Source organism: Drosophila nasuta, chromosome 2L, assembly GCF_023558535.2.
Source record: "Drosophila nasuta strain 15112-1781.00 chromosome 2L, ASM2355853v1, whole genome shotgun sequence".
NCBI classification, from domain to species: domain Eukaryota; kingdom Metazoa; phylum Arthropoda; class Insecta; order Diptera; family Drosophilidae; genus Drosophila; species Drosophila nasuta.
The window spans coordinates 2,869,459-2,895,406 of record NC_083455.1 but is presented as its reverse complement, the minus strand read 5'-3'; the positions used below and the strand labels follow the sequence as shown (position 1 = coordinate 2,895,406).

At 34.4% G+C, this 25,948-nt stretch overlaps 2 protein-coding genes across 7 annotated transcripts in view; both read left to right on the top strand.

The window, feature by feature from the left end:
• LOC132783610 (uncharacterized) overlaps positions 1 to 25,948 on the top strand; it is a 177,997-nt gene that overhangs the window by 10,669 nt on the left and 141,380 nt on the right. The window lies entirely within an intron of this gene.
• On the top strand, positions 56 to 24,258 carry LOC132783615 (uncharacterized). 4 transcript variants are annotated; one of them, XM_060788894.1, is made up of 2 exons: positions 56 to 603; positions 24,054 to 24,258. In XM_060788894.1, the coding sequence occupies exons 1-2, from the start codon at positions 468 to 470 to the stop codon at positions 24,095 to 24,097; spliced, it is 180 nt and encodes a 59-aa protein (XP_060644877.1). In that variant the 5' UTR covers positions 56 to 467; the 3' UTR covers positions 24,098 to 24,258. The 4 variants fall into 4 exon arrangements, with proteins under 4 accessions (XP_060644877.1, XP_060644875.1, XP_060644873.1 ...); XM_060788892.1 differs by having other exon boundaries at positions 24,051 to 24,258; XM_060788890.1 differs by having other exon boundaries at positions 23,785 to 24,258.

Sequence of the window (25,948 nt, the reverse complement as noted above, 5' to 3'; positions counted from 1 at the left end):
TACGCTTAAAGTGAGCTTTTGTACTTGACACAAACTAAAGCTTGTGACAGTCAAGAGAACTATTATTTGTCAACAATACTTGTGATTTCATTAAAATCTTTCACGCCATTTCACAACAAAATCTCTCAGAACAGTTCTTATCCATGTCGTTAGCCAAGGCACAGCTTAAGGGCGACTGCAAAGATGAGATAATTGCCTGTCGCTGGCCTCGAGGCTTATCGGAATCCACAGGCTAAAAGTGTCGCATTTTGTTGTCTCAGCATACCCTGGTAGCTCTAGCCGAATCCAAGGATGGAAGCTATTAATTCACTGACGAAATACCAAAAACAAAAACAAAATACAACCACCAAAAAAAGTAGAAAACAAACACAACTCGTTTTTGGGTAATAGCCGCGTCAAAATTCGCTCAGCTTGGGGCTATTAATTTGGTTTATAGCTGTGGCAAGTTTTGCATAAGCCTCTTGTCGATGTCCTTGAACAGCGTAATGAACTTTCGGACACTAAATGGCAGCAAACTGGAACGGGAGCGGGAACGTGAGCAGGAGGAGGGCGGCTGGAAGCGAAATCTTTTCAATTGTAAATGTTATGCCATAAAAGCGAAAAGTGAGTCATAATTTAATATTAAGCGCAGCTCTGTGGCCAAATACCCAAAGCAGTGCAGCGTGCGTTCCCCAGTTGCTGTTGCTGTAGTTGTTGTTGTTTTTGTGCGGCCAAGCCGCATTCGCAGTGCCCTCCACTCAGTATGTAGGGGAGTTTACATTTAGCAGCATTATGTGGCGCATGTATTATATTTACGAGTATGTTTATGTTTATGCTGATTATTAATATTCATACGAACACATTCATGCATTGAGCGTGGGACAAACAAACATTTAAATGATTTTTATGCCTCCGCACAGAAGTATGCTATGCTCGGCTTTTTTCCTTCAGCATTCAAGTTTAATGTTTTGTGCAAAGAACTTTGCATAAAACCAAAAAACAAACTCACATATGCGTGCACATTTGTATGTGTGCGTAAGTATGTTTGTAAGTAATAAAAGTGTATTTTATTTATTTGTTTCTCTCCTCGGACCAAACTGCGCAGCCAACAACATCGAGGTTAACGGCTTCTTGTGCCTTTTAAACTCGCCTCCCTTTCGTATTTTCACGCTCTCGCGAATATCTATTTTATAGCCTTTGGGTGATAATTCAATTAGCTGCATCGGATAAGTCAAATTTATGGACGACTTTTGAACGTTCACCTGTGTGCTGCGAGTGTGTTGACATTGGCTGTTATTTTTCCATTCGCTTGCCGATTGCATTGCGGAATTCTTACTCACATTTTTATCGATTCGGAGTTACACTCTTAACTAATGATTAAGATAGAAGCACTTGGTAACCACATTTAAATGTCACTCGATCTTTAAAGTAAAGAACTTTGTTGTTTGTAATTTCATTAGTGATATATTAAATTCCCATTTTTAGGTATTTGTTATTTTACATATTTGGCAAATAGTTTATCCCCAATATTCACAAATGTCTTTATATTATTTTTAGCATTTTGTGTCCATGCCCTAAAGGTGATCCACATTGAACCCAACCCAAAATACACACAACATAACAGAACACATCACATTTGAAAACAACTCAACACACAGTCCTTAAAGTCTCCATCCTGGCAAATTATAATGCATTGTGGCCTTGGTATTCTATCGAAATCCTTTTAGGCAATTCACAAAAGGCCATCGTACATACATACATATAGACCCATTGGCATCGGGTCGTTTAGTTGTAAATAGTGACTGGGCCCCAGCTCAGAACGGCCATTTGGCAATGCCTTTTTTGCGTAATATTTATAATTTATGGAGGTTTTTCGCAACATTGCTTGGGATTTTGGCCCTAACCCCTTTCGCTGTTGTTGCCTTTGACAGTGCCCAGTCTCTGTATCTATCTCTGCTTTTGCCTCTGTCTCTCTCCCAGTCCGGTCCGCTACTTCAGCTGCTGTTTATAATTTTCAAAGGTATTTTTTTGTCGATGCTCGAAGCAACGTGGGTTTATTAAGTAAATTGTTTCCGTTACTTTTCGGATTTCCTTGGAAATGGTCTGCGGATTGTGCTGCCGTTGTTTGAAGTGGACTGTGTTGACTCTCAACTGTATGAAATACAATGAATAAACGGCTCAAAAAACGAGAGAGCGAAAACAGTCGTGCAGGAAGTCGACTCGATATGACTTTGCTTTGTATAGCACTCGCCAGTAACCGTTCATTAAAGCTGTTTTCACTGCCAGCCAAATTTATGTGTCAATGAATTTGGCCGGACTACGCCTTTGACATCAATTTCCCACCATTGCTGAAAATTGAATTTTCTGAACAAACAGCCAGTCAGTTAGTCAGTCGGGCTGTCATGCGGGCACTTCGCAGTTGTTGCCGCCATTTAGCTCGTAATTTTTACGAAGCTCTAGCGTTGCTCAGTCGAGTATTTATTGTGACTATTCTATTGTTTTGTCGCATTTTGGTTGCTATATACTCACACAATTTCCATCGGCTGTCGCCACATAGTTTAAAAGTATGTATCTCAAGGTCGAGCATCATCTTGTACCCTGTTAAGAATCAGATTGTGGGTAAAGTTTTTGTAGTACTTTAATATTCCAGTAGGTTCTTAGAATGAACAAATCAATTATGTATATTTACTTAAATCAAAAAATAAACAAATAAAGATTTCTTTTTACTCTCGGAATATTGAATTAAATTTAGTTAAGACATTACAGGGTATCAAGCTGTCACCTTTACTCTATGTAAAAGCTTGTGGATTGCTGCAGTAGATCTTTAATTACATATTACCAAGAATCTTGGCTGGTAAATAAAAAATCGTACTATTTAAATGTTGTTCGCAATTATTAAGTAAACCTTCGTATTTCAATGTTTTTATGTGTTGCAATATCCCTATGCATTACAAATAACTATATTTGTCTTTGAACAAATTGAAGTGATGTTGCTCAAGTCAATGATAACAAGTAAGAAAGCTACAGTCGAGTGTGCTCGACTGTGGGACACCCGCTACCCATTTTGAATAAAAGCAATATATTTTGCGGTATTATTCTCAAAACATACCAATTATACTACAAAAATACTAAAAATATATTTTGGGGTATTATTATAAAAAATATACCAAATATACTAAAAATACTAAAAAAATATACCAAATGGTATATTTGGTATATCGATATAGTACCGCATTCAAAATATACCATAGACGGCACAATATACCAGATTGTCGGCCAAAGCAAATTAGACCCCTAGTAAGTAGGCGTTTTTGCCCATACAAAAGTATTTCTTTAATAACTTCGATAATTTTTATCTGATCGCAACCAAATTTTCAGGAATCATAAATACTATAGTTATTATTGTATATACCAATTCGCAATTCTAGCTTTACAATTACGCTTGTTATTCGATTTTTTTGTTTTGCGGGGGCGGAAGTGGGCGTGGCAAAAATTTGAAACAAACTTGATCTGCGTGCAAACATAACAAATGTTGTCGAAAAAAAATTATAGCTCTATCTCTTATAGTCTCTGAGATCTAGGTGTTCATACGGACGGACGGACAGACACACAGACGGACATGGCTAGATCGTCTCGGCTGTTGACGCTGATCAAGAATATATATACTTTATATCGTCGGATATGCCTCCTTCTACCTGTTACATACATTTCCTGCCGGCACAAAGTTATAATACCCTTCTACCCTATGGGTAGCGGGTATAATAAATATTTCGTAAGTAAATTTTAACTGAATAAACTGAGCTAATTAAATCATAAAATGGCAGAATAATTAATAAGTATTACAAAAAGACAGTAAATTATAATTAAGTAATTTTTTGAACTTCTAATAATTATTTTTTGTTTATAGTAGTAGTAGTAACCATAAATTTTTTCATCATAATAATAAGAAGATGGGCCCTTTATTAAATTTTCTTTTTTACATTTTCAAAGTGTGTTCGCTAACAATATTATTCATGTTCATGACGCACTTTTGAGACTATAATTCTTAGCACTAAGACCAAAATCTTGATTTTAGAACTATTTCTGTGTAGCTCAAATAAAAGCGTGTGTGCTTTTTATTATTGTTACTTGAAAACATAAAATGCAAACATAGTCAAAAACAGCACATTTTGTACATTATTCTTTGTGCTAGTATTCTTCATACTTTATTTCGCTTCTTTTCGTTTTCCCATTCTAATACGACCGACGAAACAAAACTTTAAGAGGTGTTGTAGAATTATTTGCTCTATATTATGTCATATCATAGCGCATTAAAAAATTCTTATTTGACGACAACCGCGTCATTAACGAATAAGAATTTTACATAGGTTTGTTGATCTTAATTATGTATTAAAGACTTTTAATGATATGCCCACTTTAATGTTCAAATTATTCTTGTGATTTACAACTTTTTTATTAAAACCAACAAAAAAACATTCAGCTTCAAACCTCAGAATTTAATTTTCTTAGAACATCAGCTGAAATAGAAGCCGGTATTATGAGATTCTGATTTCAAATAGTTTTTGGTAAATTGGGCAAATGCTTTGGATAAAGAATAACCCAAGACGTTGAAAAAATGCGCATGCGGCATTTTTCCAATTTTTCCCAGCCACAGTAATTTGAATTTTATTTTGGTTAGGAAAAAAAAGAAAGAATACTGTCAAGCAAAATGCAAATACAAGTAAGAGCAAAACGCCGCCTTTTTTTTGCTTTCTAGCCAATTGTTGGGTGGCCAATGGCTAGGAAGGGGCTCGAGAACTCGGCTCTATTGTTTGCAAATTATTTGTATTCATGTTTTGTCTCGTTTGCCCCAGTCAGCGCCTTGGTGGTGAGCCCAAGTAACTTCCGTTTGCCGGCACATAATCTACGTCATTTCCGTTTTAAATTATTTACATAGAAAATATGGCAAACTCACGTAAGACGACAGGCGCTTTGGGTGGATGTAATGTCCTGAGCTCAGCGTTCCTTCAATTGTTTGCTGAATTGTTCTGATTTTTGTTGTTCTTAGTTTTTTTTTGCCTTCGGTTTTTCTTTCTTTATTTTGGTTATGGTTTGCTCATCTTTCAGATTTCTTTGTTAGTTGTGAGGCCGCCGCTTTAGGCTTGGGCTTCACTGGTCAATGATATGCTCAAGTGGCCCAAGCGACTTATATTGCGCATTTGCGTTCACTTTAGGCCATTCGGTGCCTTTTGGCTCTTTATTGTGTTTGCATTGTGAGTGTTTTGTTTTTGTTATCTTTTCGTTTTCGTTGCGGTTGGCATTGCAATTTTTTGGTTTCGCGCTTTTTCAGCCCTTGGTACTTGCTGTTTTCTGGAGCTTTTAGCCGTAATTGAATTATACGCTTGCATGCCCCACATTTTCCGACGTTCCCCGTCATTGACCGTTATTGGATATGGTTCCTACTTCCTTTGCTACTGACTGACGAATCCCTACAATACGAAATAAAACTCCCAACGCAGTTTAAATATTTGCGCAATTTTCGGCCCTGGCATTTGCATTCGGTTTTTGTATAAAATCTTTTCATTTTGTTTTTTTTTTAATTTATTTACAATTTTTTTCATTATTTTTTTTTTTGTAGGGTTTTGAAAGTTTGAAAATGAATTTCATATAATTTATGCAGATTGCAAGAGAGGCGTATAATTGTTTATGGTTTTGACCGTTTGCATTTATCTCTCCAATTTTTGGCAATAGCAATTTGCATAAAACAACAGTTCATATTTTACTAAATGTTAACTTTTGATAGCTAAATCTTCCATATCGAAATTAAATACTTATATCTCTTTGACTTATGCACATACATATGTTAGGCATATTTGCCTAGGCAATCAAGTTCGAATTTATTGTTAATTGACACTGGATCCATTTTTAAGAATTGAATTATGATATGCGCTATATTCTACATAGACATATATGTATGTATCTTTTCGTTACTGAGTTAGCTTTGTACGGAAAAGAACTATTTGTCTATAAAATCTGTCTTGAAAGTTCTTCTGCTTCTGTAAGCCCAAAATATAAACTATTTTGCGACTATTTATTAACTCTTCATACAGATTATTTTGTATTTACCTGGATTTATTGTGCGTATGATTAATATTTTTATTTGTGTATAATTTGCGTAAAATATAAGCAATTATACGGTAACGAACGTTTCAATTGACAAACAGAAAAAAACAAGTACGAAAGTACTCGAAAGTATGTTCGACTGTCAGATGTCCGATACCCATTTATAAAAAAGCAAAATAGTGCGACGTTAATTTTGAAATATGCAAAATGTACTAAAAATATACCAAAGACTATATTTGGTATATAGTTTACATTTAAAATAACAATAAAGTACCAAACATACCAGATTGTCAGCCAAAGCAACAATTACCCCTTGTAAGTAGGCGTTTTTGTCCATACAAATTTATTTCTTAAATAAGTTCTACAATTTTTATCTAACTTCACATTAACAGGAATAAATACTGTAGTTATTATTGTATGTAGCAAAAATCGACTCTAGACTTAAAACATGATCTGCTTGCAAACATAACAAATGTTGTCGAACAAAATTATATCTTAATCTCTTATAGTCTCTGAGATATAGGAGTTTATACATAGAGACAGACACAGGAACATGGCTATTAGTCTCGTCTGTTGACATTGATCGAGAATATATATACTTTATGGTGTCGGAGATGCCTCTTTCTGCCTATTATATATATTTTCAGTCGGCACAAAGTTATAATACCCTTCTACCCTGTGGGTAGCGGGTATAAAAATGTACTCAAACACTTTATTTGAAAATTTATTTAACATTCCGTGGGTATAAACAGCTGCAGCAACGTAGATATTTTTATTTGCTTTTGTTTTGTTTTAATTTCTAAATGAATTATTTCGCGATTAAACTCAAATTTATGATTATATGATTAAACTGTTTCATAATAGCACAATTATTTTCATTTGCATTAAGTAAACTCTGTTCAATGGGAATAATGAGAGTGTGGACTCAAATGTCATTTTATTTATGCGAGTTTCACGATTAATACCTGCTTTTTTTGCTTTCGGTTTATAATTTATGAGTATGAACAATTGTTTTATTCACAAATTTATTAAAGATCAGACGAAATATTTAAGGTCTGTAAAATTGGAATTTGTTATTGTTGAATATATTTGCTTTAAGCTAATCACATTTTTATCTTGCTTAAAAGAGACGGCATATTTGAAAGTCACAGAATAGAATTGATTAAATAAGTATGCTGTGCACTCGTTATGTATGAATGTCATGGAATGGAAGCTTACTCCTTATGGACCTTTCACATTTATATTCTTTTGCCAATAGACATGTGGAAAATCCCTAACGGAAATTGGTCAAGTTGAAAGAAAATTTAATTTTATGAAATCAATTTTCATTAGGCTCTTAAACAGCATAGGTCATCCTCCATACTGTCGTTAAAAATACTTTGCAGCCCCCCCAACCATATCAAACACACACACATTCAGTGTGAGTGTATTACGGAGTCAAAATATACGTTAGCTGGCCGCGCCCAGGGAGTCGTTAAAATGCAGTTTAGAAAAACCCCAATGCCACCAAAGACAAAGTGCCTGATAACGAGCGCCCTCCACATTTTCTATCTGGCCCGAACTTTGCTATTTTTTTAAGCTTCAGCGTCTATTTTTGTTGTTGTTGCTCTTTTTTACACCAGCTATTTTATGTGATAATAAAATTCATAGCGCCTGCATACAAAATCAACTTAACTGACCAACAACACGCGCAGCCATACAAACTCGTATGACTAAGCTCCAGTTGCACTGCACATTGGAGCAACAAATTGAAAAATTCTCTATCGTTTTTGTTAAGAAGAACAGAGTATCGAAACTTTATCCAATAAGTAACACATAGCTTTGAATTATAAAATTATTGACTTTTGTAAGTATGACTAAGATTTTCACTAAACGAAATCTCATAAATTGATGACGTTTGTAATTTAAAATTACTCACAATAAGTAGCAGTAGTAATGACTAGTAGTGTTCATCTGGGCACACTGTCGATAAATATCGATAGTTCGATACAATATCTTCTCAAGTTCTGCGCAGAACGCAACAGGCAACTGAATGCAACTATGTACTTTTTATATTTCTAATACATCAATAAAAACTCTGTTATAATTAAATTGCAGCTGCAATTCATCTTATATATATATTTAGAAATATTAAAAATACATCTTTGAAATAAAGATTCGTAATTCTGCATATGCATAAATACATACAGATATTTAAAGCTTTAAAAAAGGTGAAAATATTTAGATTTGCTTTATTGCAGTGGTGTAAAAATGATATTCTTTGTATGTGTTTATTTGTATGTGAAATTTGACTCAATTTGTCTTTATGCTCGGCACAGTGTGCAAATGCAACGTGTTGTGGCATTTTTATTTTACTTTTATACACTTTTTACGTATTTATTTATATTTGGATGCTGGCAGCTGTTGGAGCACAATTTGATTTTCATCGGCTTAGCGCTAGGATTTTCTTAATGCTTTTGTTTGGCTTGGCCTGTTTTGCAAACGCTATTTTCTCTGCCAATGTTTTTTTTCTGAGTGTGTGTTTGTGTGTGTTATGGTCCAGTAAAGCCATTTATGAGTGCAGCTTTATTTTGATGAGTTGATTTACAGACCCGAAATAACTTTCAATTTTTACCATTTTTAAATGGCATTCAATTTGCTGTGCTTAACATACCTCAATGCACCTAAATTATAGTAAATTAATTTTCATTAATTTTGTGGCAGACTTGAGAACATTTTAGCTCAAAGTGTTTCTAACTGCGAGCAACGGAAGATTGTTTTGGCGTAATCAAGCGTAATGCCAAATGAAATATTCAAATTCTATTAGGGCCACATATATGTACATATGTACTATACACATACATATGTAATCTTAGGTATTCAGATACAGAGTGTGCGAGTATAAGTGGTGAAAATCTGCCGCAATTAGACGACAAATCGTTTTGACGCCAACACTTTGGAATATTTGTCTCACGCTCTACTTGTGACGTCAGCCACTTTGAATGACTTGGTTCTGTTTCTCTCTTGTTGTATGTGTGTTGTAAATGTGTGTTTATATATATGCGTATATATGTATGTGTAGAGGCATTAAAGCATGAAATTAATGCACAAGGCATAGCAAATAGCCTTAAGGACATGCGTGCCAACCAGGGAGGACAACGAACATAAGAACAACGCAACACAGCACAAGACAACACAGGAGGGAGCCGAGACACATTAATTTGTATGAAGAGCACTGTAGGCAGGCAGCAACCGCAGCGGCCTAATAAAAATTGGCCAAAAGTAAATTTTTATTTTAGCCTGCGCACTGAAACTCAGCTGCCGTTATTTGTGTGTTGGCAAATTTAATTTGAGCCACACATGGCGTATGCACAATTTAATTAGAGTGCGAGCAGACGCTACAATTCGGTATGAATTCAACATTAGTGATAATATATGAATATGGAGTATAGAACATCATTAAACATTACCTACGTGCCATATCTCTTTTATGTTATGTAAAGAGAATTCTGTTTTTCAGCTTTGATACATCTCAACAACATATCTTTAAGTTATCGGCAAACCTTTTAAAGTTCTGGCTCTGGTATTCATGTGTATCTTGAAATCGTAACCACGTTTTGATAAGCTAGAAAAAGCAGTGTGAGTGTGAGCTCACATGCTTTATTTTGCTACAAAGATATTAAAATGAAATGGTAAATTTAGTCTTTTATCAAAATTATATTTTTACAAAATTTTTAAATATCTTCTTAAGTGTTAGTAATAAATACAATCGATCATGTGTGTGACTTGTGTTGAGACAATGATAAAAGCATAGTTTGACTATTTATGCTGATTTCTCTTGAACATATTTTCAATCTATTTGGGCAAAAGTTTCAGCAAGTGGAACTTTTTTTGACCATCCATGTCGTCTTGTAATTGCTCTTCAATACAAACTTTCAACTTGAATTTAGGCAAAAATGTTGAAGTATTTTTAAACAAGTTTCGAAACTCAACTCAACTATTTCTACTTAATGGCCGTTAGCAACATTTTAGTTTAGTTTCTATTGCCATTTTTATTTTTCTTTATTTTTCGTGGTATTTTATTCTATTCTATTTTATTTTATTTTTAGTATACATGACGTATACTTGACGTTGTTGGCTGGCAAAAGTTTCAATGGAGTGCAAAGCACAGTTTGGTTATGTAAATAGAGCATGATATGGTTTTTTGTGTGGTTATGCAAATGCGGTTGAGGCTTTGTTTCCTTTCTCTCTCTCTTTCTCTGTCTCTCTCTCTCTGAGTATAGATAAATTTGCTGTACGGTCAAGTGAAAATCAAATGTATTTCAGATCCGCTATAGAATGTGGCTTTTATTTGCATCAATTCAGCTTACAAAGTTAAGCTGACATCAAGTAAGTAGTTCAATCACGAATTTAGTCAGTTCGTATAAATATGTAAGGTGAACCACAAACAGCATTGTTTAAACAACTCTACAAATAATTACTATCAAATTGACTGAACATCTGGCTAAAACAAAAATCAAAATAATTCAAATATGTGCTTTGTGGCTGGTGTTATAAATTTATGAAGAAACTTAAAAGTAAAATCAGAATAATCGCAAGTACCTTAATTTATGTGAAATTCTAATTAAATGGTAAAGATTAAATAGTAAAATATACCGAATGCTATATTTGATATATCCATATACGACTACATTCAAAATATACCACAAAGTAGAAATATACCCATTGACAACGAAAGAAAGACCCGGCTGCATCAGACGTTTCTTGTCATATCAAATGATTTCTAAAGAAATGTTTACAATTATTATCTGATCGCAAAAAATCGTCTTTAGTTTTAAAATCGTGCGTGGCAAGAATGTAAAATAATCTTGATTTGCGTGTAACAATAACGTGTTGAAAATTATAGCTGTATCCTTTATAGGTGTTCATTTGAAGGGACGAACACGGCTATATTGTCTCAGTTGTTGTCGTTGATCAAGAATATATATGCTTTATAGGGTCGGAGATGACTCTTTCTGTATGTATTCTTTTGTATTTTCTGTTGACACAAAATTATAATACCCTTCTAATCTAGGAGTAATGGGCTTAAAAATTAGTTATTAATAATAAAAATAATAGTAGTTATAAGTAGTTTCAATAATATTAGAGTGATAATAGTAGTATATATAATAATTGCTTTTGACAAGCGAAAGATAAACATATTTTGTAAGACTCATAACTAATTAATTATTTGTTGATATTCAGATATTATCGAAATGGGGGAATGCCGAATGGAGTACGAAAAGAAATAAATCAATCGTACTGTAATCATCAAGTTAGCTGATCTACAAAAGTAAACAATTTCAAGTTAATATGTAGTAACATAATAACATATAATATACAAACTTCATTACCTTTTTGGAAATATAGATATACTCATAAAACGCAGCTTAAACAAGCTCAAAGTAATGACAAGAAAGTTGGCGGAAGTTGGCACATATTTGGATATGTCCTCCGACATGGACATATCCGCGCATGCATACATATACATATATAACATACTACATAACAAATTTGCATAATACACAAGCGAACATGGTTGACATTAAGTTGAAGTCAGAACGACGAGGCAGCTTTAAGCGCCTTTTCAGCTGGCCAACTCAGTAGGCGGCAGCCGGTGATCTCGATGCCCATAAATCATTTCAGCGATTTTTGATTGTGTGGCCCCCAAGGGGTAAGGGGAGAAGCACAGGAGTTTACAATAAATCACAGCTGCGACGTTTGGTCATTGTCAAATTAGCTACCTGTTAAATGTTCGCATTTTCATTAGTTGGTTTCAAATTCACACTCATGCGTATGTTTCTTTTTGGGGTAGTTGCTTCGTTTTGTTTTTTGGTTATCTTTATAAATATTTAAGCAGACTGCTTTGTATGCGCACTGTAAGGCGTTCAGGTGCAGGTGTGAATCTCTGTCCGTGTATGTGTGCGTTTATTCGGTGGTTCGCACTCTCTCAAAAAAGTATTCGCACAGTACATACAACCTGTCAGCTTTGTTAAGGATTTTACTGGGCTCCGTGTCATGCATTTTTTATTTGGCAGTAGCCCAGAATCAGAGTACAGCTGCTCTGCTCTGAGTGCTCTGATTGCTGCACTTTATTACCGTAAAATATTTAGTACGTAAAAATGCGAAAGAAATTCAAATAAACAATTTTCGGGAAGGTATAAAAGAAACTGCTTAACAACTAGACAACCAACAGTTTCTCTAATTTGATACATATTGTATTTTGCAATTATATCACTTAGTAAAGTTTCAAATAAAATTATTATGTTGAATGTTTACTGCGATACAGTAATGCAGATGTTAGCAATGAGAAACAAAGTGCTAAGGAGTAGCTTTCTCGTTAACTAATAGTTGAATTGAAACAATAGGGTAAAATACCCAATTAGTAGAGTATTGCATCAGTCTTTGAAGATCAAGAAAGGTTCCGCTTAAAAAAAGTGCTCAAGAAGTTAAAAGTTCATTTGTTTAAATTCAATTTCATTAAACTTTCACACACAAAGAAAAAAAAAACCAGAAAACAAACAAAAACAGAAAAACAATGCAAACCAAGAAAAGTGTCAGACTGGAACAATAGGAAAGGGAAACAGGACACAACTAATTAATCCCACTTGACCTTTTAGCATTTAGTTGCCTTCAAAAATCAGTTAGCCAAAAGCATTAAAGTCATTTCAACTGAAAGGAAGACCAAAAGCATTAAAGTCATTTCAACTGAAAGGGATACACATTTGGGATTTCTATACAAAAGCGAACCCTTTCTTCGCTTAGGCACAGTCGTCAAAAAAACAGTCGTCAACATATCATACTTAGCATAGCTCTCTTTACAATTCCGCTATTGCAGCCATCTGCTTCGATTTGTCATTAATTTTTACTGCGATTACAAATCACTGGCATTGTATATATTATCAACCGCATTGACCTCATTTTCACCTTCGCCTTATTGGTGGTCGTCAGTCGAACATATCTTGGCCACATAATCTCAGTATAAGTCGCCATAGGCATTGTCGCACATTCACATGTAGACGCGTAACAAATACAATACGCATAGAAACACAAATACTTGCACTCGTACTAGCGCAGACAAATCTCGGCTGCTTATTATTTTTAGTAAATTATGAAAACGATAAGCCTAATAGCCTGGGGTGCTGTCTACGCTCAGTGCCACGCAAGGACATGTGTTGCCAGGACATGGAACCAGGCGGCTAGGGAGATAACGATGCCAAGTAAAATCAAATGGCATGAAAATGTTAGCACAGCTTCAGGCGTTTGGCTTTGACTAAGCTGCTTGGAGTATGGGAACGTGTGTTTCAGTAAGTCGGCGTCATTCTGTTTAATATGCCAGTTGGCGACCACCGGCGCCGCATGCCAACGATTATTAGCGTCCTCACAGTTACGACGTGTAATGTGCTACAACGTAGCGATACTCTTAAAGGGTAGCATATTGTAACCCCAAGCATATTTGCATGTTGGCATGCAAATGTCCTGTTTTGGGTTAGCAAATTCACAAGTATTCTTCGTCTACAAATTGTTGCATTCTGACTTATATTTTTTGCTCTCACCTCAGCTTTTAAAAATTAATGAAGAAACGCACTATTCTGAGGTAAATAAAATACAAGGCTTACTCAATCCGCAATAGCTTTTCTCATTTCATTTTTTTACTCATAAGTACCAGAATCATCACTATGTACCATTGTCTTCAATGTGAATGTTTACATTGCAAAATAATTAAAAACATTAATTATTGTTCATTTACAACTTACATAACAATACAAAATATTTGAATACATATTAATATATTAATAAATGCTTTGTTTAAAAAAATTAATTTTCTATTATATTTCCTTAAATATATTTCCTCATATATTAAACTCATTTTGTGAAAAAAATGTTTCTTCATATTCTGATTATTTCAAATACTATCAGTAGTGAATTTCTGTATACGAAGTTAAAAACGTGATTTGATTTCAGTTGGTATCGTTTCATTGAAGTTAGTATGTATTGCAGCATTTTGTGATTGATTGAAAAAAATACACAAAACAATTATCTTGGTCTGAATGTAATATAATTTAAGATCACTGATAATTATTACGTTTCTTAAAAGTTGCAAATAATATTCCGCAAAAATTGTAAAGTATATAGAAATGTTTGAAGTATTAATTTACTATTACGTTTAATTTGAAAATACACCAGATTGAATTATTGTCTGATCGCAACCAAAGTTTCGAACTTGAAAATTATATAAATTAATAAATTATATAGCTCTACCTAATCTGGTGCCTGAGATCTAGTTTTCTATACGAACGGACAGACAGACAAACAAACATACCGACAGACAGCCGAGCATTTCTATATCGTTTTGGATGTTGATCCTGATCAAAAATAGTTGTACTTTATGTGGTTAGATATGCATTATTCTGCCTTCTATGTACGTATATAGAAATGCGAAATTTTTATACCCGCTACCCATTGGGTAGATGAATATATATATTCTCGACCAACGTCAACAGCCGCAGCGATATAGCCATGTCCGTCTGTCGGTCTGTATGATCAGCTAGAACTTAGACACCATAAGAGAGAGAGAGAGAGACAGTGTTGCATTGAATAATATCTACAGTCTTTATCATTCCTGAAAGTTTGGTTGCGATCGGATTAAAAGTGTAGAAGATATTAAAGAAAGACTTTTGTGTGGGCTCTTTGTTGCTTTGACTGACTATCTGGTGTATTTTGCATGGTATATTTTGAAAGTAGGACTGTTTCAATATACCTAAAATGTTCTTTGGTATATTTTTAGTATTTATGTTTTGTGTTTTTGTTTGCTATATTTTATAATTAATTATAATTTTTAATTATTCTTAGATCCTATTCCAGAAAAAATTGCATATAGTATATCAAAAACATTATGGAACTCAAAGCGATTCAGATAATTGATAAACAATTCAGTATTCTTCCTTATTATTAATGGTATATGTATATGGAAAAAGAGCCTGGCTAATTTTGTATAACTAATTAATAAAGTGCACAATGTAACAAGTTCCTACATCTAGGTGTAATACAATTTCGTTTCAAATCTTTTTAACTATACAAGGTATTTTTAAAAATTCCAATTCCTTATTAAAAAAAAATCCTCTATTTTTCAGCTTCTTTTGCGGTGCCTCCTTATAACCTTCCTGCCACCCAATGAGTTCTTTAGGTATGAATTTTAAGTGGGTTTTAAAATGTTGAACATTTTCTAGATCCTTGGTTATTACAAAATACAAATAATGCTGAACTTAAGCATTAGCATTATGCTGAACCTTTAACTCTAACAATCGTAAAATTACGTTAATAGTAGCAACAATTCAATATTCGATAGGAATGCCAATATGAAACAAGTAAAAAAGCTACAATCGAGTGTGCTCGACTGTGAGATACCTGCTACCCATTTTGAATAAAAGCAACATATATGGTATATTGGGTATACCGATATAATATCAAATTCAAAATATACCATAGACATATACCAGATTGTCAGCCAAAGCAACTAAGACCCCCAGGAAGTAAGCTTTTTTGTCTATATAAAAGCATTTCTTTAATAACTTCGACAATTTTTATCTGAGAGAAACCAAATTTTCAGGAATCCCAATTACTGTAGAATACCAAAACTCGCGACTCTAGCTTTAAAATAACGCTTGTTATGTGATTTTAATAAATTTGCGGTGGCGGAAGTGGGCGTGGCAAAAATTTTAAACAAACTCGATCTGCGTGCAAACATAACAAATGCTATCGAAGAAAACTGATAGGGCTATCTCTTATAGTCTCTGAGACCTAGGTGTTCATACGGAAAGTTAGACAGACGGACGGACAGAGGGCCATGGCGAGATCGTCTCGGCTGTTGGCGCTGATTATGAAAATATATATGTTATAGGGTCGGAGATACCTCCTTCTACCTGTTACATACATTTCCTGCCTGCAAAAAGTAATAATATTATTCTACCCTAAGGGTAGCCGGTATAAAAAGAATCGGTTTAGAGTTCTCTAAATAATTTGTAGCGCTTTCGACTGTTGTCAGAAAAAAACAATGATCTTAGAGTAAATAATGTTTTTAAAATGGTAGATCAGCCCAATGTTAGTTTCACTCTAGAATTATTTTTGACAATAAGACCAAGTTCATATGTAAAACTATTTAATAAAGTGCACATTGTAACAAGTTCTCATATCTATGTTATGTGTGATACAATTTCGGTTCCAACCTATTTATCCATTTAAGTGTGGGCCAATTTTTGATTTAGAAAATTAATTCCTCAATTTTTTCGGCCTCTTTTGCGGTGCCTCTTGATAACCTTCTTGCCAGGCTTTCTCACGGCCTTCCACTTGTGCTTCCTTCTGGTCTTCTTAGATCCGCTGCTGGATGATGACGATGTGGTTGAAGTGGTGTCAGATGAGGAGGCAGTGGTTGTAGCGGTATCACTAGCGACCGTTGTAGTCGTTGCCGTATCGGTAGCCGCAGTTGTTGTTGTTGTTGTTGATGTTGATGAACTTTGACATTCTATTGTTGGTAAGTAGGAAAGACAAATGGCCACTAAGGCACACCCCAATAAAATTGTAGTTGTTCTCATCTTCAAGAAAACTATTTGTGAATGATACTTTTCTTTCACAATTAACTGCCTTATATACTAAGATGAAGAGAATAAATGTATTTGCTCAGTAGGTTTCAAATTTGCGTGTTAAATAAATAAAATACACATACATATAAAAATAGCGAAAATTGGGCTATTTGAAGAAATGTGGGAAAGAAAATATTTTGTTAGATTCATAGTTATTATTTGTTCATCGGCTATATGGAGTTTTAAGTGTTTATTCAGCTTGTGTAAGGCTACCGCTCATCTACATCAAAATCCAAAAATAGAAAAATTGCAGAAATTTGAACGTTAACCCACATTACTAAATCACTTGAACTCATTACTTTTGAATCTAGTAAGAGTGACCCAGCCATATCCATCATTTGGTGTTCAATATTAACTGAAAATACTCTGGGAAAGATTATCTTCCCTTACGGGAAAAAATTTACTACGACTCCATAGTGTTCAATAAAAAGTGTTTACCCAATATAATCTCATCTATCTAGTTTAGGAATAACTCATTTTTCATGGTCAAATTAGTTAGTACTTGTTGTAGGATGGTACTTTTATAGAAATTATATACTAGGTTTTAGACACTAGATTAGTTAGAAATATAATTTTCAACAGCAGTTGTTTTTTGTTGCACGCAGGTCCAATTTTGTTGCAAATTTTGGTCACATCCCGTTTTATTCAAATGGGATAGCCAGTATCTCACACTCGAGCACTCTCGACTTTCCTACTTCTTTGTACTTTTACAGTTATTGCGTAAATGAACAAATAAATTTTCATTTAATGGATTTACATATATATATAACAAGAGGGAAAGCTATAGTCGAGTGTGCTTGACTGTGAGATACCCGCTACCCATTTTTATTAAAAGCGGAACAGAACGGTATTAATTATAACATGTATCAAATTAATATACCACAAAACACCAAATATATATATATATAATTATATAGTTCGACGTTCAAAATACTTATATACTTTATAGGGTCGGAGATGCCTCTTTCTGCCTTTTACATACATTTCATGGAAGCACAAAGTTGTAATACGCTTCTACCCTATGGGTAGCGGGTGTAATTATGGAGTGAACCTATTGTGTGCTACGATTCAGGCTGTAGTATAAGTATAAAATATATATATGAATCGAAGAGTCTTCAGTTTTTATATAGATGATCGACGAGGTTAATTATAATGTCGGGAACACAATTCTTGTTAGTTCTCTAGGTATGAATATTAAGTAAGTTTTAAAATGTTTGTACATTTACTATATCCTTGGTTATTATGAAGTACAAATAATGCTGAACTTAAGCATTAGCGTTATGCTGATCCTCTAACTCTAATAATCGTAAAGTTACGTGAATGTTAACAACAATTCAGATGCCAATATAAAACAAGTAGAAAAGCTACAGTCGGGTGTGCTCGACTGTGAGATACCCGCTACCCATCTTGAATAAATACAAAATATTGCGGTATTATTCTCCAAATATTCCGAAAATATACTCCCAAAATACTAAAAATGTACTAAATGGTATACTTGGTATATCGATATAGTATCACATTCAAAATATACCATAGATGGCACAATATACCAGATTGTCAGCCAAAGCAAATAAGACCCCTAGTAAGTAGGCGTTTTTGTTTATATAAAAGCATATCTTTAATAACTTCGACAATCTTTTTCTGATCGAAACCAAATTTCCAGGAATCACAATTACTGTAGTATACCAAAACTCGCCTTAAAATTACGCTTGTTATATGATTTTTGTCAATTTGCGGGGGCAGAAGTGGGCGAGGCAAAAATTTGAAACAAACTTAATCTGCGTGCAAACACAACGAATGCTATCGAAGAAAAATTATAGGTCTATCTTTTATAGTCTCTGAGATCTACGTGTTCATACGGACAGATAGACAGATAGTCATGGCTAGATCGTCTCGGCTGTTGACGCTGATCAAGAAAATATATACGTTGTAGGGTCGGAGATGACTCCTTCTACTTGTTACATAGATTTCCTGCCGGCACAAAGTAATAATATTCTACCCTATGGGTAGCGGGTATAAAAAGAATAGGTTTAGATTTTTATAATGAGGCATCTCCGACCCTATAAAGTATATATATGTATATATATAGCGACATATCAACCACCACACTTATTTCTCGTACGTGACACGTTCTCGTAATTATTCCCCTATCTCCAAAATATCTTATTGCATTCAAATAAAGATCATATTCTAAAAATAAATTCGTCGCGGCGGCGACTAACGTCAAACAAAAAGATCCACTTCTCGCCACTTAAAATTTTCGAGTGCAATTTGAGGACTCAGCATTAAAACACTAACACATACACAAAACATTACACATATGTTAGCTCTAAGTCGCAATAAGAAGTTTCTTGTTCAAACTCAACATATGATATTGTAAATTTAGTTTTTAAAGACAATTTCGTCAGACAAGACGCGTAGCCCGCTAATCTTGCAGTACCAATAAAGTTCGTCTACAAGTTATTTAAAAATAAAATCGTTGTTTTATTTTTCTTTAACCTTCGCGTTACGCGAAACACACAATTATATACATATATATATTCAAGCTACAGCTGTGTACGATAATAACAATAGTGATTATGATTCCTGAAAATTTGGTTGTGATCAGATAAAAGTTGTGGAAGTTATTAAAGAAATACTTTTGTGTTAGCAAAAACGCCTACTTACTGGGGTCTTAGTTGCTTTGGCCGACAATCTGGTATATTAAGCTGTCTATGGTATATTTTGAATGTGGTACTATATCGATATTAAAAATATACTATTTGGAATATTTTTATATTTTCGGTATATTTCGAAAATAATACCGCAATATTTTGCTTTTATTCAAAATGGGTAAAGGGTACCTCACAGTCGAGCACACTCGACTGTAGCTTTCTTACTTGTTCTAAATAATTTGTAGCACTTTAAACTGTTTTCAGAAAAAACTAATGGTCTTAAAGCAAATAATGTTTTTAAAATGGTAGATCAGCCCAATATTACTTTCACTCTAGATTATTTTTTACAATAAGACCAAGTTCAATTGTTAAACTATTTAATAAAGTGCACATTGTAACAAGTTCTTATATCTATGTGTGATACAATTTCGGTTCCAACCTATTTATCCATTTAAGTGTGGGCCAATTTTTGATTTAGAAAATGAATTCCTCAATTTTTCGTCCTCCTTTGCGGTGCCTTTTGATAACCTTCTTGCCAGGCTTTCTCACGGCCTTCCACTTGTGCTTCCTTCTGGTCTTCTTAGATCCGCTGCTGGATGATGACGATGTGGTTGAAGTGGTGTCAGATGAGGAGGCAGTGGTTGTAGCGGTATCACTAGCGGCCGTTGTAGTCGTTGCCGTATCGGTAGCCGCAGTTGTTGTTGTTGTTGTTGATGTTGATGAACTTTGACATTCTATTGTTGGTAAGTTGGAAAGACAAATGGCCACTAAGGCACACCCCAATAAAATTGTAGTAGTTCTCATCTTCAAGAAAACTATTTGTGAATGATACTTTTCTTTCACAATTAACTGCCTTATATACTAAGATGAAGAGAATAAATTTATTTGCTCAGTAGGTTTCAAATTTGCATGTTAAATAAATAAAATATACATACATATAAAAATAGCGAAAATTGGGCTATTTGAAGAAATGTGGGAAAGAAAATATTTTGTTAGATTCATAGTTATTATTTGTTCATCATTATGGAGTTTTAAGAGTTAATTCAGCTTGTGTAAGGCTACCGCTCATCTACATCAAAATCCAAATATAGATAAATTGCAGAAATTTGAACGTTAACCCACATTACTAAATCTCTTGAACTCATTACTTTCGAATCTAGTAAGAGTGACCCAGCAATATCCAAAATTTGGAACATACTCTGGAAAGTCGGTTTCGGTTTTCTGTTGAACGCATTACGATGAGCCGATCACGAAACTCTCGCTTACCGAACATCGCTCAATGAGAGATACGAGTGACGCTCGCGCAGAGAGACTCATTAAAGGACCGATTGACTGAAAAAGTCAGCGAAAAAAAGTCTTTTCAATAGTTTGTCTTCGTTTCGTTGCACAGTGGTTACGATGAAGCGTCTTCTATATAGTTCCTGAAAATATGCTACAATTAACATATTTGTTATATGGACCCTGCAGTTCTGAGCGCTAGTTCGTTGCTGGTGAAATAAGCACTTACCAGGAGCCAGGCACTTCTTACAAAGTGGCGTCTAGCCATGCGTTTTTTTAATTTCCGTTTTTGTATGAAATGTCCGCAAATAGGGTCAATCGCCACCGCCTCGATTACCCACGAACTAGTGAAATAGTGCAACATATTGGGGTCTTTAAAGAAACTACTTACATTAGACCCCACGGAACGGCCGGTAAAATAAGTGCTTACATCAGACCCCATTGAATTGTCGCTAAAATAAGTGCTTACATGGAGGGGTCGGCCATTATAAATTAAAAAAAATTTACAATTACAATTACAGTTTTTATTTAATTTTAATTTTTCTTTATTTTAATAAGTCGGATACTTTTATTACTTTAAGGCAACTTGGGTTTTAAAATATCGTTTTTTTTTTTGGAGCTGCAAGGCCTTTCTCAACTGGTCCTCAGTTATGGAATCTGGAAATAAAGGATTAAAAAGTTTTAATAGATTAAAGTGGATAATGATTTTTAAATAATTATCTTTTAAAATACTCACCGATCATAACACCAAAGAAATTGTCTTCTTTTTTGGCCCGCATTCCCCTGTCATTATTTCCATAACGTAGATTTTCTGCCATAATTTCCACTTCCTCTTCTTTAGGCACATTGTCGCTTTCCACCGTAGAACTATGCATTATACAAACTGCTTGATATTCTTTTATTATCTGTTTATTTAATATTTTACACATTAAACATATAATGCATACATAAATTATTTTTTAAGTAACTCACCTAATAATTGATCGCGGATCCGCTTTGCACTTCTCAACTCAAATGCTTGCAATAATTTCATCATCTAGGAAACACAGCTGCGTTTGAGTAAAAGAGTAGCACAAAATAAAACAAAGACGCGTAAACAAACAGCGATGTAAAGCGTAATCGAAATTTTTTCTTTAATCTTGTGTATGCCCTTTCCACAAAATAACAAAAACAAAAGCGATGCTTGCCGTTATTTTGTACTTATGCTTTAAAACGCATACATTTATTAACTAGGTGGTTCGACGTTCGATTGCTATAGGGTTAATCTAGTAACTTACTAGTAGTAAGTACCCATGTAGTGATCGACGAGGTAAGCACTTACCCAGGGCCAATCGCAAACTCGAGTCGGCTCGGTGGTTCGACGTTCGTTTACTATAGGGTCACTTTAGTAAGTACCCATGTAGTGATCGGCGAGGTAACCCATGGCCAATCGACACCTCCAGTTCTGCAGGGGGAATGAAAGAAACTTTGTCAATATGTGTTTTTTTTTCCATTTCGTTTCGTGCCGTTTCGTGTCTTGTTCGTGCCTTAGAAGTGATTCATAGTTGGCTTTCGTGCTTTCTTCGTGCCCTAACCGTTTCATCGTTAAATCGCGTCTATCGTTACTTTTAGTTTGCTTTCGTGCCTAAGTTATGACTCAATCGTTTCATATTCGTGCTCGTTCATTTCACGTTCGTGTCACGCGTTGTGTGTGTTGTGTTGTGTGTTGTGTCGTTTCATCGTTTTCGTTGATCGATAATCGTTTCGTCTTCGTGTCATTGTTTTGTGTTCGTGTCACTCGTTTTGCCGTATCCCTTAGTTTGCTTTAGTGCTTTACTCGTGTTCATTTATTACTTGTCACCCGTCTATCGTGACTCTTAGTTGGCTTTTGTCCGCGTGCTTTCGTGTCTTACTCGTAACTCGATCGCGTTTTAATAACGTCTTTCGTGTCTAAATCATTTCAAACTCGTGCTGATTAATATCGCTTTCGCGTCACGAATTTTAATCGCGTCTGTCTTATCTCTCAGTTCGCTTTCGTGCCTTATCCGTAATCGTCAATCCTTTCAAACTCGTGCTGATTAATATCGAGTTCGTGTCACGCGTCGTGAGTGTTGTGTTTGGCTGCTCACGGTGTCATCTCTAGCTGTACTGCGGGATCCGTTGGGATCACAGCTGAAGTAATTTTATTTTTGTGATAAAAAATTTAATATTGTGATCAATTCTTCGAAGTATCTTTAATAATCTTCAAAGCTCAAACTGACCGAGTGAACTCAGCATCGGTTGATGCTAACTAACTGGAATTTGCTTGGTTTCAGCTTGTGTCACTTTTTTTGGTTTGATGTGACAAAAAGAAAAAAAAAAAAAAAAAAGATTATCTTTCCTTACGGGGAAAAATTGACTACGACTCCATAATGTTCAATAAAAAAGTGTTTACCAAATAAAATTTCATCTAATTAATTTGGCTCTATCTCAATTCCATGGTCAAATTAGTTAGTACTTGTTGTGGGACGGTACATTTCTATAAAGTTAACCATTTTGATAAAAATGAAACACTAATTCTTAGACACTAGATTACATAAAACTATAATTTTCAACAGCAGTTGTTATTGTTGCACGCAGATCAAATTTGTTAAAATTTTAGTCACATCCCGTATTATTCAAAATGCATAGCCGGTCACAGTCGATCACACTCGACTTTTCTACTTGTTTGTACTTTTACAGTTTCATACGTAAATGAACAAATAAATGTTCATTTAATAGACTTACCATATATATGTAACAAGTAAGAAAGCTACAGTCGAGTGTGTTTGACTGTGAAATGCCCGATGCCAAATTTTTTTGAAAGCAGAACAGAATGGTTTTAATTATTAAATATACTAAATTAATATACCACAAAACACCAAAAATATACCAAAGGCAATATTTGGTGTATTTATATAGTACTACATTTAAAATACTTGTGTACTTTGTAGTACATATATTTCATGGAGGCACACAGTTAACATATAATACGCTTTTCCCACATTTCTTCAAATAGCCCAATTTTCGCTATTTTTATATGTATGTATATTTTATTTATTTAACATGTCAATTTGAAACCTACTGAGCAAATAAATTTATTCTCTTCATCTTAGTATATAAGGCAGTTAATTGTGAAAGAAAAGTATCATTCACAAATAGTTTTCTTGAAGATGAGAACTACTACAATTTTATTGGGGTGTGCCTTAGTGGCCATTTGTCTTTCCTACTTACCAACAATAGAATGTCAAAGTTCGTCAACATCAACAACAACAACAACTGCGGCTACCGATACGGCAACGACTACAACGGCCGCTAGTGATACCGCTACAACCACTGCCTCCTCATCTGACACCACTTCAACCACATCGACATCATCCAGCAGCGGATCTAAGAAGACCAGAAGGAAGCACAAGTGGAAGGCCATGAGAAAGCCTGGCAAGAAGGTTATCAAGAGGCACCGCAAAGGAGGCCGAAAAATTGAGGAATTCATTTTCTAAATCAAAAATTGGCCCACACTTAAATGGATAAATAGGTTGGAACCGAAATTGTATCACACATAGATATAAGAACTTGTTACAATGTGCACTTTATTAAATAGTTTTACAAATGAACTTGGTCTTATTGTAAAAAATAATTCTAGAGTGAAACTAACATTGGGCTGATCTACCATTTTAAAAACATTATTTGCTCTAAGATCATTGGTTTTCTCTGACAACAGTCGAAAGTGCTACAAATTATTTAGAAAAATCTAAACCGATTCATTTTATACCGGCTACCCATAGGGTAGAAGAATATTATTACTTTGTGGCGGCAGGAAATGTATGTAACAGGTAGAAGGAGGCATCTCCGACCCTATAACGTATATATTTTCTTGATCAGCCCCAACAGCCAAGACGATCTAGCCATGTCCGTCTGTCTGTCTGTCTAACTTTCCGTATGAACACCTAGATCTCAGAGACTATAAGAGATAGCCCTATCATTTTTCTTCGATAGCACTTGTTATGTTTGCACGCAGATCAAGTTTGTTTAAAATTTTTGCCACGCCCACTTCCGTCCGTTCAATTTGACAAAAATCACATGACAAGCGTAATTTTAAAGCTAGGGCCGCGAGTTTTAGTACACTACAGTAATTGGGATTCCTGAAAACTTGGTCTCTTTCAGATAAAAATTGTCGAAGTTATTAAAGAAATACTTTTATATAGATCAGCGCGCCTACTTACTAGCGGTCTTATTTGCTTTGGCTGACAATCTGGTATATTGTGCCGTCTATGGTATATTTTGAATGTGATACTATATCGATATATACAAAATATACCATTGAGTACATGTTTAGTATTTTGGTAATATATTTTCGGAATTTTTGGAGAATAATACCGCAATATTATGCTTTTATTCAAAATGGGTAGCGGGTATCTCACAATAAGGCACACTCGACTGTAGCTTCCTTTCATGTTTCTTATTGCTTATGACTTATGGATTTGTGGAGTTCTCGTAGCACAGAGTTTTAATGTCGGATGTAGAATAGCTGAATAAACACGCAAGCTCCATTTTCATCGGCACATTTTTTATACCCGTACCCGTAGAGTAAAAGCGTATTATAACTGTGTGCCTCCATGAAATATATGTAACAGACAGGAAGAGTCATCTCCGACCCTACAAAGTACACAAGTATTTTAAATGTAGTACTATATAAATACACCAAATATTGCCTTTAGTATATTTTTGGTGTTTTGTGGTATATTAATTTAGTATATTTAATAGTTAAAACCATTCTGTTCTGCTTTCAAAAAAAATTGCTATCGGGCATTTCACAGTCAAACACACTCAAGTGTAGCTTTCTTACTTGTTACATATATATGGTAAGTCCATTAAAAGAACATTTATTTGTTCATTTACGTATGAAACTGTAAAAGTACAAACAAGTAGAAAAGTCGAGTGTGATCGACTGTGAGATACCGGCTATGCATTTTGAATAATACGGGGTGTGACTAAAATTTGAAACAAATTTGATCTGCGTGCAACAATAACAACTGCTGTTGAAAATTATAGTTCTATGTAATCTAGTGTCTAAGAATTAGTGTTTCATTTTTATCAAAATGGTTAACTTTCTATAAATGTACCGTCCCACAACAAGTACTAACTAATTTGACCATGAAATTGAGTTAGAGCTACATTAATTAGATGAGATTTTATTTGGTAAAAACTTTTTTATTGAACACTATGGATTCGTAGTCAATTTTTTCCCGTAAGGGAAGATAATTGCTTCAGAGTATGTTC